We start from the raw sequence: 18,178 nt of genomic DNA, 5'->3' as shown, positions 1-18,178 counted from the left end.
CAGCCAAAAAACTGCAGATTTCCATCGTCATTTCTCTGCTGTTGGTCCTACGCATTTTTTAATGTGTTTTTTGAGTTCCTGGGGTCCCAATTAGTCGAGAACCGGTCATACGAATCCATTCGGAGACTAGAAATTTTCGGCTCCAAAAATCGCAAAAAAAGTAAGGCTAACCCCTTTGGATTTTTGGCGAAAATTTCGACGACTTTGAAAAGTGCTGCAATTAATTCTTTAGGGCACTATTCCGACGTAATTTTGCAAGAGAAATCGATTGAGCGCAGTCCCAATACGCTGCGAGCAACGGATCAAAAGTTACAGCCAAAAAACTAAAGATTTTTATCGTCATTTCTCTGCTGTTGGACCTACGCATTTTTTAATGTGTTTTTTGAGTTTCTGGGGTCCCAATTAGTCGAGAAACGGTCATACGAATCAATTCGGAGACTAGAAATTTTCGGCTCCAAAAATCGCAAAAAAAGTAAGGCTAACCCCTTTGGATTTTTGGTGAAAATTTCGATGACTTTGAAAAGAGCTGCAATTAATTCTTTAGGGCACTATTCCGACGTAATTTTGCAAGAGAAATCGATTAGGCGCAGTCCCAATACGCTGCGAGCAACGGATCAAAAGTTACAGCCAAAAAACTGCAGATTTCCATCGTCATTTCTCTGCTGTTGGTCCTACGCATTTTTCGATGTGTTTTTTGATTTCCTGGGGTCCCAATTAGTCGAGAAACGGTCATACAAATCAATTCGGAGACCAGAAATTTTCTGCTTCAAAAATCGCCAAAAAAGTAACGCTAACCCCTGTGGATTTTTGGTGAAAATTTCGATGACTTTGAAAAGTGCTGCAAATAATTCTTTAGGGCACCATTCCGACGTAATTTTGCAAGAGAAATCGATTAGGCGCAGTCCCAATACGCTGCGAGCAACGGATCAAAAGTTACAGCCAAAAAACTGCAGATTTTCATCGTCATTTCTCTGCTGTTGGTTCTACGCATTTTTCAATGTGTTTTTTGAGTTCCTGGGGTTCCAATTAGTCGAGAAACGGTCACACGAATCAATTCGGTGACTAGAAATTTTCGGCTCCAAAAATCGCAAAAAAAGTAAGGCTAACCCCTTTGGATTTTTGGCGAAAATTTCGACGACTTTGAAAAGTGCTGCAATTAATTCTTTAGGGCACTATTCCGACGTAATTTTGCAAGAGAAATCGATCGAGCGCAGTCCCAATACGTTGCGAGCAATGGATTAAAAGTTACAGTTCAAAAACCGCAGATTTCCATCGTCATTCCTTTGCTGTTGGTCCTACGCATTTTTTAATGTGTTTCTTGAGTTCCTGGGGTCCCAATTAGTGGAGAAACGGTCATACGAATCAATTCGGAGACCAGAAATTTTCTGCTCCAAAAATCGCAAAAAAAGTAAGGCTAACCCCTTTGGATTTTTGGCGAAAATTCCGATGACTTTGAAAAGTGCTGCGATCAATTCTTTGAGGCACTATGGCGACGTGATTCTGCGCCAGAAATCGATTCAGCGCAGTCTCAATACGCCGCGAGCAACGGACAAAAAATCACAGCCGAAAAACGATACAGTTTATTTTATTATTTCTCAGTCGCTGGTCTTTTTCTTGCAATTTCTCCGCCGATGGATCTTCAACCTTTTCTGTGTGTTAGCTGAGATTCAGGGGATCCAATCAGTTTACAGAGGGGCATACAAATTGATCCTTATATTAAAGATTTGTTGGCTACCCAAATTGTCATGCTACCTATTCTTCATCATTGGCGAAAATCTCGTCAACTATCAAAAATGCTGCAAACATCTCTTTTCTTCACCATTCTGACGTTATTCACGAGTGGGAGCCATCGCGTACAGTCTTGATTCGCAGGAAACGAATGGTTGATACGGTGTGATAGGAACGAACATAGAATTTGCACCCCGCTGTTAAAATAATGGGACAGGAGAATAACGAATTCATAGCTACAGTGTTTTTTTCGTACGGTATTAGTATATTCATTATGTCCTAATCATAAATCACGTGTTGCGGTCCCAGTGTATCATACGTGAACAAGTTTCTAAATTATATTAGAATGACTTAAAAAACAAAATGGCCAAAAATTATTTATCATTCCATAAGAAGTCTGATTACTATATTAAGGTCAAGTAATGCAAAACATATAATTATCTTAAGCAGTATATGGACAGTAGTATATGAGATAGCAATTATTAACGTAGTCTCTAAGTACCTATACAATTAAGTTCAGGCCTACGCATAGATGCATTACACCTTTGCGGGATACGATGTGTATAACATTGTATTGCTTCATGCCACCTTATTAAAATAATTGAACAAATAAATTTTTGTGAGTTCTTTTTGTATCACCTCAGCCCTATCTCTTACGCTATTCTTCATGTCTTTTATGTATTGCTCATGGTCGAATTATACTAGCATTATGCTAGGTTTGCACAAATCGATACTGAGACTAAAAATCGTCTATTGCAAAAAACCCGAAAAAAGTAAGGCTAACCCCTTTGGATTTTTGCTTAAAATTAGGATGATTTCGAAAAATTCTTGAATCAATTCATTGATGCGCTATGTCAACGTAAAATTGTGCACGGAATCGATTACGCACGCAGTCCGAATACGCTGCGAGCAATGGATCAAGTGTTACAGCTGAAAACGAAAGCTTCTTATCTTAGTTTCCAGTCCTACTCTATTTCTGAAGTCTTGTTTCACGTTTACAGATTTCAAAATAGTGTTCCAAATGCTGTCGGTAGATTTTGTTAGCAAATTCTTGTTGACCGTTCGACCAATTTGTTGCATGAAGATACATGTATCCTTTAATGCCGTTTAAATTCGTACTCAGTGCGCACCAGATGGCGTCTGTGAAACAGATCGTGGAAACATAGGGACTCGACGCTAGCGGAGCCACAGCATATTACTGAACCGTAAACCATGCCTTAAACGGTCTCCCGACGGACCATCGAGCTTGCCACAGAATTGCGAGAGGTTTTTCGAAGACACTGAAATTATATTGTTGAAATGCTACGTTCCATAAACTTTAACTTTAACTTCCAACGAAGTTTGAATTTCACACATGCTGCATCAATCAGTTCAATCAATTTGAGACTCATGAGTCATTCGTGGCGATCAACTCATAACCTAAACCTGAATCAGGGCGACAGTCACATTGACAGTGAAAATATTCAAGCTTTTTCAATTCACATGTCAAAGACTATGTCATCCGTTACAGGCAAAGACAGTTTATTCAGTTTCAATCGGAATATACCTTCTCGATTCAACATACAGAGTGCAACGGGTTTAAGTTCATCACACACCGGAATCAACATTTCAAGAAAACGCAGCACATTTCCGATAAATTCGATGTTATTGCCCGCCAATCGCACTCGTTGTACGGTTCTGCATCCTAAACATTCTGGGGTCAGGCAATTCTCAAGCGAAGTGACACAGCATGTACCACAAGTCCGCTTAACTGGAATTTGGAAAGATATATCAGAGAGCACACCTGTTGAATTTGCACAAGATACTTTGGTCACATTTCAGTCTACAACTGGTTTGCCATGGTGGGCAACTATAATTTTAACCACGGTTATAGTAAGAAGTACATTGACGCTACCGTTGAGTCTTTATCAAGTAAATATTCATGCTTTTTGTTATGTAATAGATATATATCTAGTTGGTGGGGAATCATTGCATTAAATAAGCATAATTTATATTATAGCATTACATTATTGCCAAAGTCCAAAATTTGAACATCGAAATGAATGACACTGTTAAAAAATTACAAGCCGAAGCAAATGTAGCTGTATCACAGCACAAATGTCCCGAATATTATGCTAGGATGCTGTATAATACAAAGGTACTTACTTTCGTTTTTACTTTCAACATAGATGGTCTATCCAAATCTTATTGCTTTGCCGTCTTTTTTTATAGGTAAACGAGAAATGGGATGAATTGATTCAAAGAGAAAACTGCCATCCTGCCAAAGGATACATTGTATTGTGGACACAAATACCATTGTGGATAATGATATCTGCTGCACTGAGAAACCTCTGTTTCATGTTACCTCCAGGTCGTACAGGTGAGAGACCTTATCCTGATGGCTTTGTTATCTAAGAGACAATCTTATGGAATAAATTAATGAACCGTACCAATTTTTAATAGGTTCTTATATTCTGACTTAGATGCTGAGAAAAATTTCCTGGACTTGACAACAGGTGGTTTTGGATGGATAACAAATATGATCGCAGTTGATCAATTTTGTATCATACCGATTTCTGTGGGACTCTTCAATTTAGCCAATATTGAAGTAAGAATAACTAATTCATGTATCTGCACTTGAATATTAATCCATACAATATACAACTAGCCACTATATATTTGGATAAACCTTTACAGATGATGAATCTCTTGAAAACTACCGAGGATACAAAATTACAGAAGTTTTTTCTTTATTTTTTACGATTCATTTCCATTGCAATGATACCTATCTCCATGTACGTTCCATCGGTAAGTTGCACAGATTTTAAATATATGACAACGGTACATACACACGTCATTAACTATTAGTATCTACACATTATTGTCAGAATATCCTGGTTCGTTCATTAGTTACCAAATACGCAACAGCCGTTTTGGGTTTTACAATATGAGATTGAGATTTGTAATGTAAGTGTAACTATGGATTCATAGGAAAAATGGTCATTTGTCAAGTTCAGGAATGTTCCAAATTCAGTAAACTGCAATTCCGCATTATCGTGCTTATACTTTAGAACCTCAACTTATCCAAAATTGTTTTAAACTAACAAGTGGGTTCCCATGAAAATCCTGCTATATAAATCTTACTAACTTCAACCTTGTTGCATGATGCCACGTACCCAGTCCTATTTATTCCAAATATGATTAAATTCCCCATATGAGTTCAGATATTTCTATTTTACTTAAAGTGCATGTCTCTGTACTGGGCAAGCAGCAGTGCGTTTGGTGTTGTCCAGAATCTGCTATTGCAATCACCAAAGCTGCGAAGATTGGCTGGAGTACCTCTTACTAAGACTGCGAGGACAAATCCATATCGTCAAATGTATACAAAACTAAAAACCAAATGGTACTTCAATTTTATGCGTAAACGTAACAGCTGAATGTCATCGTAAGTATGAAGTGTATTAAAATGTAATGCCAATGGCAGGTACACATCGCATAGGATATTCCACGACAAACCAATCAAGATCCGTTGCACTTGAATTTTAGATTTGAACCGTCTTGACTTTGTCAATATCAAAGATACGCTAAAATTGGCAGTTTTTTTGTAAATAAATTTCGTTGACTTAACTTACCTCCATCGGTTCTTGACATACTTCAGAGACTACAACTATAGAGGGAAGTGTTGGTTCCATCTAAAATTCAAGTGAGAACATGGTTGACTTGATGTAAAATGTTTTATTAAACGTGTTTTTATTTTTATTTATTATCAAACCCAATGTACATACAATAAACTTATGTAGTTTACTTGACATATGTATATAAATAAAGTAAAGTAACAGCAAAGTATTTAAACCTGCGTACATGTATGAATTTTTCCTGTAATGTTTTTCTACAGTGCAGTTGTAATAATGTAGAAGTATATTCATCAACTTAATACAGATGTAAGCGAAGACATAAAGAGAAAAGAGCAATTCTCAGCATAATTTTATACTTAAAATAATTAAAAATAGTACAGGGTATTTTGAAATTTGTCTTACCTGGCAAGAGAGATTGGCGCCCATTTTTTAAATGTTTTAACATATACATAATGTTCATACCGTGTTTTTGTAGCGATAAGATGACAAAGCAATTACATAAGATTGATTTTCTCAGAAATTCTGAAATGTAGGAAAACCATTTTGTTATGATTCCTGCTTTAATGTTATCTTTGGTAGTATCGATTCATAAGAAATGGCGGGTGTAAATACGTCAATCATTCTATTTAGACCTCTAAATTGTAACTCACACAGCTGACATTTAGGTATCACTACAGTGAACCAATTGGCCAGCTGTGCACACATGGAAGCCTACAACTGATTTCACATGCTGTCGAATGCCATTAGGCAGTGTAGGGGTGACCTTTGCTTTGCCCTAAGATAACCCAATATAGAACTTCGCTCTGTCAACTAAATTGAACGCATTACTCATAAGGAAGTCATCGGTAGTATAGGAATGCATAAAATAAATTATTTGGCACAAGTACATCGTCTACGAGTGAGTGTTGCGCAGTGATGTTACATGATGAAAAATTAATATAATATATTAATTCGATAAATCTGTTCAAAATCTACTGTGACTTATCAAATTTACTGACGATGAAACCATCTGAAAACATATTTTTGCTCGCTGTACTGACCGTTACATATTTATGTAATACATCGTTTGCCGTAAGTTTTCGATCAGTTTTGTTCTGTATTACGAGTTCATACAGTGTAATATGGTAGGAATAATAGCTTGATTCAGAGAACCTATGTATTAATACTCATAATCGAAAATTGGATATAGATTTACGATCCAAGACAAACTCATGCTGTTAAACCTGCCAAAAGACGCGAGTTTCCGAGCCTGTGGTATTCACCAAGTAGCACGACTCTAACGCCGATTGAACCTCAAGTTTTCGAAGGAGTTAAAGGCACAGACTTGGGTCCTGAGAAACCAGTTGTTCTCAACAATGGCGCTCACACATATTCTAAGTATGGAACATATAATGAGAATATAGAACAGCAAAGCACAAAAATTTTCCATAATAACTATGACCGAGGGCAGGATGTTCAACGAGAAAATTCTGATTTTCAACATCGTTATGATCAGGATCAGAATATCGTATATTCTGATCAAAATAGTTATTACGGAAATGGATGGTTTATTGATAATGCTGACAATCACAAGTCCTATGAAGATTTTGCTATCGAGATTAAGGTAAATATGACTGAGCGAACAGCATGAAATACATAGTATATGCAATTATATAGAATATTGACTAATATTTTTAACTTCTTCTGCAAAATTAGAAACCTTATAAGGACACAAAGGACTTCAGAGTGAAACCAGTTACATCAATTAAAGTCGCCAAATATGATTCGGAAACTGAAGCTGTGTGTCCAACATCTTATGCAACAGGTCAATTCGTTTACCCACCTGATTGTAAATTTTTTGTCAACTGCTGGAATGGCCGTGCTTTTGTTCAACCCTGTGCACCTGGGACGCTTTTTAATCCTGAAACTCTTGAATGTGATTTTCCAACAAAAGTCCAGTGCTATGGCAGTGAATTAGTGGACTTAAACAATCCATATAACATACCACCATCGGCAACAAAACAGCCATCACAAATTTCAGAACCGCAACGAGAATGGACGGTACCATCACTAACTAATCAGGCAAGTAAAATTATAGTAATTTGTACAAATTCGTTTGTTGCAAGACCATAATGTGAGAATTTTATTTATGGGTGTTTCAGCATCCATCATGCCCACCTTCGTTTACCGGTTTATTGCCACATCCAACTGATTGCGCTAAATTTTTGCAATGCGCCAATGGGGTGACATTTATCATGGATTGTGGTCCGGGAACAGTTTTCAATCCTGCAATAAGCGTATGTGACTGGCCTTACAACGTAAAAGGTTGTGAAGGTATGATTCCTGAAACGCATTGATTACCAAAATTGTGTTGAATGTTTCCTGAGTATTTCGGCACTGCACCAGATCTGTCATGATAACACTGTAATGTACATGTATTTTTTATTTGTTTCAAGATGCACTGAAACTTAAGACAGACCCGACGTCTGTTCCTGTTTGGAAGGGAATTGACGTGAGGAGTGATTTCAGTCCACAGGTTCTTCAGAAACGAATAGAACCTGAGGTAGTGACATGTCCTGAAGGTGAAGAAGGGTTGCTGCGACATCCCACAGATTGTAAAAAATTTTTGCAGTGTAGTAATGGAAATACAAATATAATGGACTGTGGACCCGGAACTGTCTTCAATCCATTAATGAGTGTCTGTGATTTTGCTGACAACGTGGAAGGTTGTGGTGAAGGTAATATAATGTACTAGATTATTCTTATATACAAAAATGCTGTCCCCATAGGACCTGTAGTTAACAACAATAAAAAAACCTGTACAATTATTTTCATTTTCATATTTAATTGTTTTTTCACAAAAGATTTGAGAACTACAACAGAAATTTCACAATTTGGCATAAACTCCTATGTGGGAAATTCGGGGAGCCAAAGTGAAACTGGCTTTGATCATAGGACGCACTGGGGTGCTGTACCGAATGTACCGAATAATCAAAAGTTTGACATTCGAAAGGATTATGAAAATAACTCTAATCGTGGAGATCAAAATAGTAACCCAACTGGAAACTGGCACCCATATTATAACGATAATAAGAATGAAGGAAATTCAAATGATAAGATTGATCAAGGCAAGGAACGGCAAACCGAAAGTTCACTAAGTGGTAACTTTAATGGAAATCCGAATACATATGATAATGACCCAAATCTCGGTCAAAGCAACACTCATAATTTTAATGGGGATCAATATGGGTTAGATCAAAATATTTACGTGGACAGTAATTATAAATTGCCCAGTGAAGAAGGAAATCCTGATGAGAGTAAAAAGGATGGGAAAGAATTTGTTGTAACTCCTGCTACACCTGAAAGCGTAATCAGTCAGCAGAGCTGGAATCAACCAGAGACATTTGTTAATCAACCTGGTCGGTTTAAACCAAGTTCATGGACAGGTCAAGAGAAAGAAGGCGAACACCCGTCAAATCCAGTTGTGAACCATGAGTGGTCACAAGGTAGGTTTAGAATATTCTGTACAATGATTCATAGAGTACAATTACTTCCCGACAGCATTTTTTTTCTGAAGATTCGATTAGGTGACGAATTTCGTAATTTTAAATTCTATTGGAAAATATTTGCTTGCATTTTATTGGCATATACGGGAAATATTTTTTATTATCAATCTGACTATTTTTGTCTACCACACAATTGGCTTGATAATTCAGCAGGTGAGAGTGTACACACTACAGTACCTATTTCTAATATGCACATTGTGAAAATAATTTGGAATTTCTCTTTTTGTCATGCAAAATGCGTACAGTGAAAATATTTTTGTCAACATAAGAAAAATGCAATATGAGCAATGATAATCCTTTTGGTATAGGTTCAAAAACAATTGATGTAAATAAGAAACTGAGTGCCGCAAACAGCATGAATGTTCTCAATGCACTGCATCAAAACAGCATGTTCTATAATAAGCATAAACCGGACACGAATACTGCAATTAATAACAATCCTTCTTATTTATTACAAAATAATCAAAAGCCTTTTTCACGATATCAACCCAATAATAACGCACTGGGGTCATCATTTATAAATAAGCAATATGCTATTACGAATCAAGGACATGGGCAAGAGTATTGGTATGCTACAGAGGGAAATGTGGACGTGAATGAAACGTACGGCGGCATTACTTACAGGAATTTTAGTAGTAAAAACATGACCCGTACTCGAATACTAAATACTGATGAATACTCCAATACCACGTTAAGGAACAGGAATTCAAGTAGCAGAGTAGTAGAATGTATAATACGCACATCTAAAGAATTACCCTCAGTAAAAACTGATTTGTTAGGTCCTTCATCAGGAAAAATAGATCTGGCTGATCACAGGAAAAAGGACCTTGATCTTGATTCGAAACTAGATCAATGGGCAATCCGAACAAATGTTTTTCATCATGTTCCTACCCAGCCTGGAACTAAAACAGTAACAAGACAAAGAAAAACAGATGAGAAGAATTTCCACTATCGAAACTCAACCGATCTGACAATGAATAATCAAAACTGGTATCCAAGTGGAATATATGTGAATGTAAATGGAATCCAGGGTCATTACATTACGAAAGAAATAGAAATTAATCAAGGACATTCCAATGCACAAAAATATGGCAATAATAATGGATTTTCAGTTGTAGGTAAGCCAAACAATTGCTTGGCATTATCAATTTATTATGAAAAACCACTATTACAAAACTTCAGTACCATTAATAAACCAGCAATTGAATAATGCATTGATCGGCATATCGATTCTAAATAGCTTAGTAATCCAAGAATGTCAATACCGGACTAGATATACATAGGAAATGTAAATTTCCGGCATTAAAAGCATATTACTTTAGACCAATTGCATGAGATAACTCTGTAGCAAGAATTATAGATGTATCACGGAAATTAGTCGGTATATAGAATGCAATCTATATCATAATGAACCAAGAAATTATGTTGATATATACGTATAATTCAGCAGAAGAGGAAAGAGATTATGACACAACTGAAAAAAATATACTACACACTGAAATTGAGTTTGATAGCGACAAGGATGATGATGAAAAATTGTATGAAACGAAAATTGAACATACAACACATGGATCTACGAATACTTTGGTAGAGACCGAAACCAGTGTGGAAAATAAAAAAATTGATAAAGATGATAGAAATATTACTGAGGGTTCAAAAACGTCATCAATCATGAAAATTACTAATCAAGAAATTGATCTAGATATTTTTGGTGTAGAATTCGTAAATAATAAAGGTAGGTAGATATTGTTAATGTATTGCAGGAGAATTGCGTGCTTTTGTAAAAAAAAGATATTACAATATTTGCAAAACTGGTAAGTATAATATGCTTTCCCTTGCTTTCTGATTATTGAATTATGCAACACACACGGATGAAAATGGCATTAAGAAAAACATGCGAAAAGTTAAATTTCCATCCACTTTTCTCGGATACAGGTCTGAATTATAATAAAAAATGTTTAAGTCTTTTCTTAATAACGTTATAAAGATTTGCTCTTTCTTTTTAGGTGAACCTCCTTTCCCTGTTTACTTTGTACAAGGTGTTCAGCCCATAAACGGCTGGAGTGAATGGATTAATATTACACCGATTTCTGGCCAGGTGAAATATTGATGACAGATTGAATTTGACAAATATTTAATTAAAGTGCATGCAATGTGATATTGTATACTCGAGGCAGTACTGAATAATGAGGCAGGCAAATCTGCACTCTCAATCAATGCCATCCTGTAGCTGATGAAAATTTGATAGCTCTTCAGTGTATAATATAAATTAATTCGAGGTACAACCAGTAAAATATATTTATAAAACTAATTTATAGGTATTGCGGTTGCGTGGCGGTTCCGTTTTGGAGGAAGGTTATTTAGAAGTACAAGGTACTGAGCCGGGCTGGGGAATCGTATGCGATCATAGAAATGCATGGAACCTCAAAAAAGCTAATATTGTTTGCAGGCAGTTGGGATACACCAGGTATTTCATTCCGAAAACTGCATTGTATCTCATTCCTCTCCATTCGTATAAATCTTGAAAAGAAAGTACTGAGTTTATATGTGGTGATAATTCAGATCCTTTTTTTTGCTAGGGGAGCTGTAATGGCATGGCAAGGAAATAATAATCAGAATAAAGAGCTACCTTGGGTAGCAGCAGATAGTGTGGATTGCATTGGAAATGAAACATACTTTCAATCTTGCAAGTAAGAATGACAAAGTACATGTGTAACAACAAGGCAATTGATACAAATTTGGATATGTACAGCCGCTACTATCATAATTTATAGCTATGGTTGGACGGCCTGGAAATAGTTCAGTAATTATTGTGAAATTAATTTGTTGTAAACTATAGCTTCCATTAAATTGAAATCAGGTTCACCCACAATCCATATTGTGACGTAGCCCGCGATGCCGTTGGAATCCGTTGTTTACCAAACAGAGCAGCCTATTGCAGAAAAGATGAAATACCACACAAAGGTTTTTGTTATCATTTGGCAAATCCTGATACAGCGTTAAATCATCCTGAGGCTTTGGACCACTGTAATAGTAAAGGGGCAAAGTTAGTGGATGTTCTCGATCAAAGCGAGAACAATTTTATATCTGAGTGGCTCGTGCAGAGACATCCATACGTCAACTCAATCATGACATCAGGATTTGGTTTTACAACCTTAAACAGAACAGTTTGGCTCTGGGAAGACACGAATCATGCCAAGTTTAGGTACGTTGTTGCTCACTACAATCGGTATTTCAATTACATATATTTATAAGGCTGCAGTTAGATAAATTGAATTTTGTGTATGTGTTAGGTTTGGAAATTGGTGGCCTGGCTGGATGCAGGACAAAAGACTACCTCCATCGGTTGGCTCACGTCCAGCGTGCGTTGTCATGAAGCGTATATTTCCCTGCCATAATCGTCCTGACGAAAGTTGCCTCAGTGATTATTTCTTCTGGGACATTGAAGACTGTGCTACATCATCCAAAGGACATTCACACATTTGCAAGAGGGTCTACAATGATATTGGTAAAACAAATACCAATTGCATAAAATATTGCGTGAAAACTACAATTCTCATAACTGATTTTTGTGATAGGTTGCGTTTATGGCAAGGGCCAACACTATTTGGGAAAAGCAAATATCACCGAATCAGGAGCACACTGTCTTCCATGGAATGACGAGGCGATCGAGCAACATCTCCGCTTTAAGGTAGGGCTGATTCTTCTTTGCTGAAAATGACCCAGCCTATAGTGAACCAATTTTCATTCTTGCTACACTACAGGTGGTTTCTGATGAAATTAGAGAAAAATTGAAAGAACATGACTACTGTAGGAATCCGAATCCAAGCAGGGAAGTGAAACCTTGGTGCTTTACTGGACTGAATGGCGAATATGAACACTGTGACATTCCACCCTGTGCCAAACAAGGTAGACTACATTAAAAATTGTACATTTTGTTGTAGTACATTTTCTTGAAACTTTTGTCAGTCTTTTCAAATTTATGGTAATAAATTATTCTTCAAATGTTTTTTTAGGTATGAGAAGGACTGTCACAGCAGGACGCTGCAAGCCAAAACATTTTGAATGCACACCTGGCGAATGCATTCCATCACTATGGATTTGTGATGGCGAAGAGGTATAGGATGATGTGGTATCATTTAATTTTCAATTCATAAATAATGATCAGCTAACATTTCTGTCTAATATTAAATTGTAATAACATTTCAGGACTGCAGCAACGGAGCTGATGAACAGGCCTGTTCTCAGCACTTGGAATTTTATACAAAAATAGAACAACATCATCTGGATGACCACGATGTAGAGAAATGGTTAAACACTCCACTGAAAACATGTGCTCTCAGGTGTAAGGAAGCTGATTTCACGTGTCGATCATTCAGTCATAAGTATGTTTTCATTATATTGGTCACTTAACGATAAAAATTTGCCATCAAGTTTTAGTTTATCAGCAATTTTCTTATAAACGAAAGTAATATACGAATTAATTAATACAGTTTCCTCCTATAGTATTGCGGATAAAATTTGTTATTTTGCATTTCAGAGCTGATGGGAATGTCTGTTTACTCAGTGACAGTAACATCGGGCTTACTGGAGACCTTCAACCTTCCATAGACTATGATTATTATGAAATGAATGAAAGAAGTATCAACTGTAGTGATATGTTCGTTTGCGGAAATGGAAAATGTATAAATCAGTCGCTACTATGTGATGGAAAAAATAACTGCGGAGATCGTACTGATGAAAGCAGTTGTAATTTGGAAAGTTATGGATATGAAATTAGATTGAGTGGATCCAACAATACTAATCAGGGTAGAGTGGAAGTGAAAGGTAATCTTACGATGGAAACAGTAAAATAATAATAATAATAATAATAAATAGTTTTTTTTTGTGTCTTTGGGACGAGTCCCCTACCCACATATTTCAAGACACCTAATTAATGGTCTGCTTTTGCGATTGAAATCAGTTACAATTTGGTCTATGAATTACTAGTGGAACTACATGGGCGTATACCAATTGTTGCTTACCCTTTCACAGTATGGGGAAAATGGGGTCAAGTATGTGACGATGGTTTTGGAATGATTGCTGCTAATGTTGCGTGCAAGGAGCTGGGTTTCATCTACGGTGCTCAAGAAGTCAGGCCTGCAGGTTTCTATGGCAATGCAGATTCACAGTTATTTTTGATGGATCAATTAAAGTGTAGGGGAAATGAGACCTCGCTAAGGGAATGTGATTTTGATGGGTACGTTGCACGACTGGATTACAATTCGAGTCAAATTCCAAATTCAATATCCTTAAAAACTTCTGAATATGTTCTCTTCATTATAGATGGGGTGTTCACAATTGCCTCCCTGAAGAGGCTGTCGGTATAGTTTGTAAAACCGCAGTGAACACATGTCAAGATGGGTTCTGGAAATGTGACAACAGTCCCGAGTGTATTCCAACACCATTCATATGTGATGAAGTTGTAGATTGTAATGATCGTTCTGATGAAGGTCCAGAGCATTGTGAGGTAACGTCCACATATATGAAGTAAAATATTTCAAAAGAGTTAATAATTTTAGGGAACCATTATACCCATTATAATTGATCACGTGAATGTTTATAGGCACCTTTTGAGCTAAGGTTGTCTGGGGGTAGTAATCTTCTTGAAGGAAGAGTTGAAGTGCGTCACCATGGTATTTGGGGCACGGTTTGTGATGACGATTTTTCAGATAAAGCTGCCACAGTGATTTGTAGATCATTGGGTTACGAAGGGCAAGCAACTGCAATAAAGAATGGAGCTTTTGGACCTGGAGATGGGCCAATTTGGTTAGATGAGGTAACAGTAACTGCTAATTTGATGAATGGTGGTAATATATGTTTAAGTATGATATCAGTTAATGGTTTTACGGTATATTATTAAAATAAGATAAAAAAATAGTAATTTTGAAATTTTATTATAGGTATTCTGCTCTGGTAATGAGACACAATTATACAGGTGTGATCATGAAAATTGGGGCCGCCACAATTGTGGCCATGACGAAGACGTCGGCGTGCGGTGTAAGGTTGGAGAATTAATAAGACACGAGGTAAATTAATATCGATAAATCTACTAGATTAGAGTAGCTGTATGACAGACATTCAAGCTTAGAACGTGGGCTTCCGTACAGTTGGAAAATATAGTAAAGTTTTTTTAATATTCACGATAATGTATTACTGTAAATTGTTATCAATGGTGGTGGAATAAAATTTTTTTGACAGACATGCAAAATAACTTGTTTCATTACATTATACCCATTAGTTTCCGTTAGATAAAACAACATGAGCTTGTTCTACAGATTCCTTTCCACAGCCGTTTTTAAAACTTGAATATATGTAAACTTTACGAATACCACATTGTTGTAAAACACTTGGATGATCGACCATATATTCGAAACAGTAAAAAAATTTGTGTTTTAACTATTCAAGAGTATTGGGACTATTGGGAGATATGTTTCCCAAATTTATTTCATTCGCAAACGTTTTAAAACGATTTCAGACATCACTTCCATACTTACCTGAGGTCACAGCCAATGATATATTGCCTACAGATTGTGGTAAACGCAATGAAGATTTTGATGAAAATGACGAGTACATGGCCAGAGTTATTCAAGGGTCTGTTGCTCAAAAAGGGGCATATCCATGGCAGGTAATACTATAATAAAAATGAATTTATTGTAGAAAGGTCTTTTACCCTTAGATCAGTCAATATGTTTTGAACCTTTTCTTGATATCGGTTATTCACTATCTCTAGGCAAGTCTCAGAGTTAGGGGGCACAGTAGATCGAATCATTGGTGTGGTGCAGTGATAATATCTCCATTGTATGTTTTAACGGCAGCTCACTGCTTGGAAGGCTATAATAAGGGAATGTATTTTGTACGAGCTGGAGATTATAATACAGAGGTGAGCGGAACTTCTTACCTATAAAAGATAGAATTACACAATCACTTAGAATCAATGGTTTCCAAAAAAAGTTATTGTATGACAAGAGCTTTACAGTAAATCGTCAAATAGTATAATACCTATGTTGTAGGTCGATGACGGTACCGAAGTAGAAGCAAATATTGAAAATTACTATATACACGAAGATTTTCGCAAGGGACAACGAATGAACAATGACATTGCCTTGGTGATGCTAAAAGGGCAAGGGATTCCTTTAGGTAGAAATATAATGCCCATTTGCTTACCACCTGAAAATGTTGAATACTTACCAGGATTAAATTGCACAATTAGTGGTTGGGGTAGTATTGAATCTGGAAAATCTGGTGCGTATACTATTACAATATAAATATGGCCCTATGAACATTCTATTCAAATGATTTGATATAATATGTCCAATATTTGATTACAGTTCAATCACACTTCTTGCGCTTTGGTTGGGTTCCAATACTCGATCAGTCTGTCTGTCAGGCAGATTATGTTTATGGAGAAGGTGCAATTAGTGATGGAATGGTGTGCGCCGGTTATTTGAATGAAGGTGTCGACAGCTGCGACGGAGATTCTGGGGGGCCTCTTGCCTGCTTTCATAACAGTATGTATAAATTTGTCTATGTATCAAGATTTGTTTTCATGTTTCTACTAATAATTTGATTTTCAACAATTACAGATGCATTCACTTTATACGGTTTAACAAGTTGGGGAAAACACTGTGGAGAAGCTAATAAACCAGGAGTATATGTTCGCGTAGCTCATTACAAAAAATGGATTGAGGAAAAAATACAGACATCTTCAGCCAGAATGTAGAAGACGTAGAGGAATTTATGGCAACACTAACTGGCTCGACAGACGTTGTTCTGCCTTGTCCGTTAGGTGCGTGATAATATGTTAACAATATGAAAAATGAGTCGATAACAAATATATCTATACAGCTATAAACCATTGTCTGGACAATATAAATGTATTGCACGAATATAAAATCAATTGGTCAAGTCATTCAGGAGTTACACAATCTAACAGATGGACAGAAGAATCATATATATAAAGATGATTTTAACCATGTGTCCTATAATTTTTAAACCAAACTATGATGAGAAGATGTTACTGCGTATTGATCTATTCGATAATCTAAGATGATTAGAATGTAATTTTTTCACGTATCTTATAAACATATACCTACTATGTTTCACCCATAAATTCATCGACAATCAATAAAATTTTTGTTGCTTTCACGTTACAAAGCTGACAATAGATATATCATTTTTGAAACGTATTTATGTTAATCTGTACTTTATTCAATAGACATTATCGCTTCTACATAATTGTTGCGCTGTGATATTGAATCTATTTACAACAGTAGATATATTATATGTATAGCATGACAACGTAATTCAATATAGGTAAGTATAAAGCAGCATTATTTACAATAAAAAAGAAAGTTATAGATCATGATTTTGTACTGAAAATAAAGTGAATTATGGTTGAGGATTGGTTACAGTGGGAAGTACAATTAATATCTTCCATCGTTTATGCAACTCAACTTGTTCGTTTTCCTTTAAATTCCACTTCAGGGTTACATATATATATATATATATATATATATATATATAATGAAATCTCAACAGTTTATCACTCAAATAATAAAGTTTTATTATTTCTATTAGAAAGGTGTTGTTTTATTATATCGCTATTAGTTTGCCGAATTTGTTGTTGTGACTATTTATACGAAAGTTGTGGATCAACTTTAGCTTCACTCTAAAACAATAAGTGCAATAAAAATTGAGTTAACGAAATTGAAAATGGTTTTGCATCATACTCTACATGATCATACAAGAAGTGTAAAGTTAGGAAATTGTAAATTGCTCATTTATGCTCCTTCTTTGTTATGGCATCTTGATTTCTTATCACTCAGCCATACACATGGTACTCGTAGCAACAATTTATGACACCGTCGTTGTTGGTTTATTGTTATGTTTATCACCCAGATACTTTAATAGAAATGAGTCAAAATTTATTTATGTCAGATTAAAACGTTCACTTCTTCGATGAAAACGTGATATATATTCTGTAAATATATTAAGTCATTACACTGCATGATTATATTGAAAAAACTGAAACTCTGAATCTTTCACTTCTTCTCAAAATAGTTTAAAAAAAAGAATACAACAAATGCAAGTATTGTAGTATGTGATAGGTGAGATGACGCAAATGATTGTGTTGTGCGTTGTTTGAAAGAGAGAAAGCAAAATAATAAAAGGAATAACACGTGAAGCGATTTATCAATGTTTATAATAATTCACATAAATAATCTAAATATTTTTATGCCGAGTTACTTT

General features: G+C 35.9%; 2 protein-coding genes across 7 annotated transcripts; both read left to right on the top strand.

The window, feature by feature from the left end:
• The first annotated feature begins 2,888 nt into the window (after window positions 1-2,888).
• Window positions 2,889-5,633, top strand: LOC124404908 (cytochrome c oxidase assembly protein COX18, mitochondrial). The gene is made up of 6 exons (XM_046879808.1): window positions 2,889-3,639; window positions 3,728-3,865; window positions 3,940-4,087; window positions 4,191-4,315; window positions 4,405-4,515; window positions 4,953-5,633. Exons 1-6 carry the CDS (start codon window positions 3,028-3,030, stop codon window positions 5,142-5,144), a joined length of 1,326 nt encoding a protein of 441 aa, XP_046735764.1. The 5' UTR covers window positions 2,889-3,027; the 3' UTR covers window positions 5,145-5,633.
• A 349-nt stretch (window positions 5,634-5,982) lies between these two features.
• On the top strand, window positions 5,983-17,164 carry LOC124403977. 6 transcript variants are annotated; one of them, XM_046889990.1, is made up of 27 exons: window positions 5,983-6,413; window positions 6,532-6,945; window positions 7,038-7,403; window positions 7,484-7,655; window positions 7,778-8,059; window positions 8,186-8,827; window positions 9,196-10,005; window positions 10,335-10,622; window positions 10,894-10,985; window positions 11,206-11,354; window positions 11,467-11,577; window positions 11,748-12,092; window positions 12,181-12,395; window positions 12,466-12,578; window positions 12,652-12,796; window positions 12,904-13,004; window positions 13,097-13,272; window positions 13,428-13,714; window positions 13,922-14,126; window positions 14,213-14,396; window positions 14,493-14,705; window positions 14,830-14,955; window positions 15,405-15,554; window positions 15,660-15,809; window positions 15,940-16,171; window positions 16,258-16,437; window positions 16,513-17,164. In XM_046889990.1, the coding sequence occupies exons 1-27, from the start codon at window positions 6,342-6,344 to the stop codon at window positions 16,647-16,649; spliced, it is 6,357 nt and encodes a 2,118-aa protein (XP_046745946.1). In that variant the 5' UTR covers window positions 5,983-6,341; the 3' UTR covers window positions 16,650-17,164. The 6 variants fall into 6 exon arrangements, with proteins under 6 accessions (XP_046745946.1, XP_046752519.1, XP_046737726.1 ...); XM_046896563.1 differs by having other exon boundaries at window positions 8,183-8,827; window positions 10,338-10,622; XM_046881770.1 differs by having other exon boundaries at window positions 8,183-8,827.
• The last annotated feature ends 1,014 nt before the right edge of the window (window positions 17,165-18,178 follow it).

This window comes from Diprion similis, chromosome 1 (genome assembly GCF_021155765.1).
Source record: "Diprion similis isolate iyDipSimi1 chromosome 1, iyDipSimi1.1, whole genome shotgun sequence".
NCBI lineage: Eukaryota > Metazoa > Arthropoda > Insecta > Hymenoptera > Diprionidae > Diprion > Diprion similis.
This window is presented reverse-complemented; position numbering and strand designations above follow the sequence as displayed.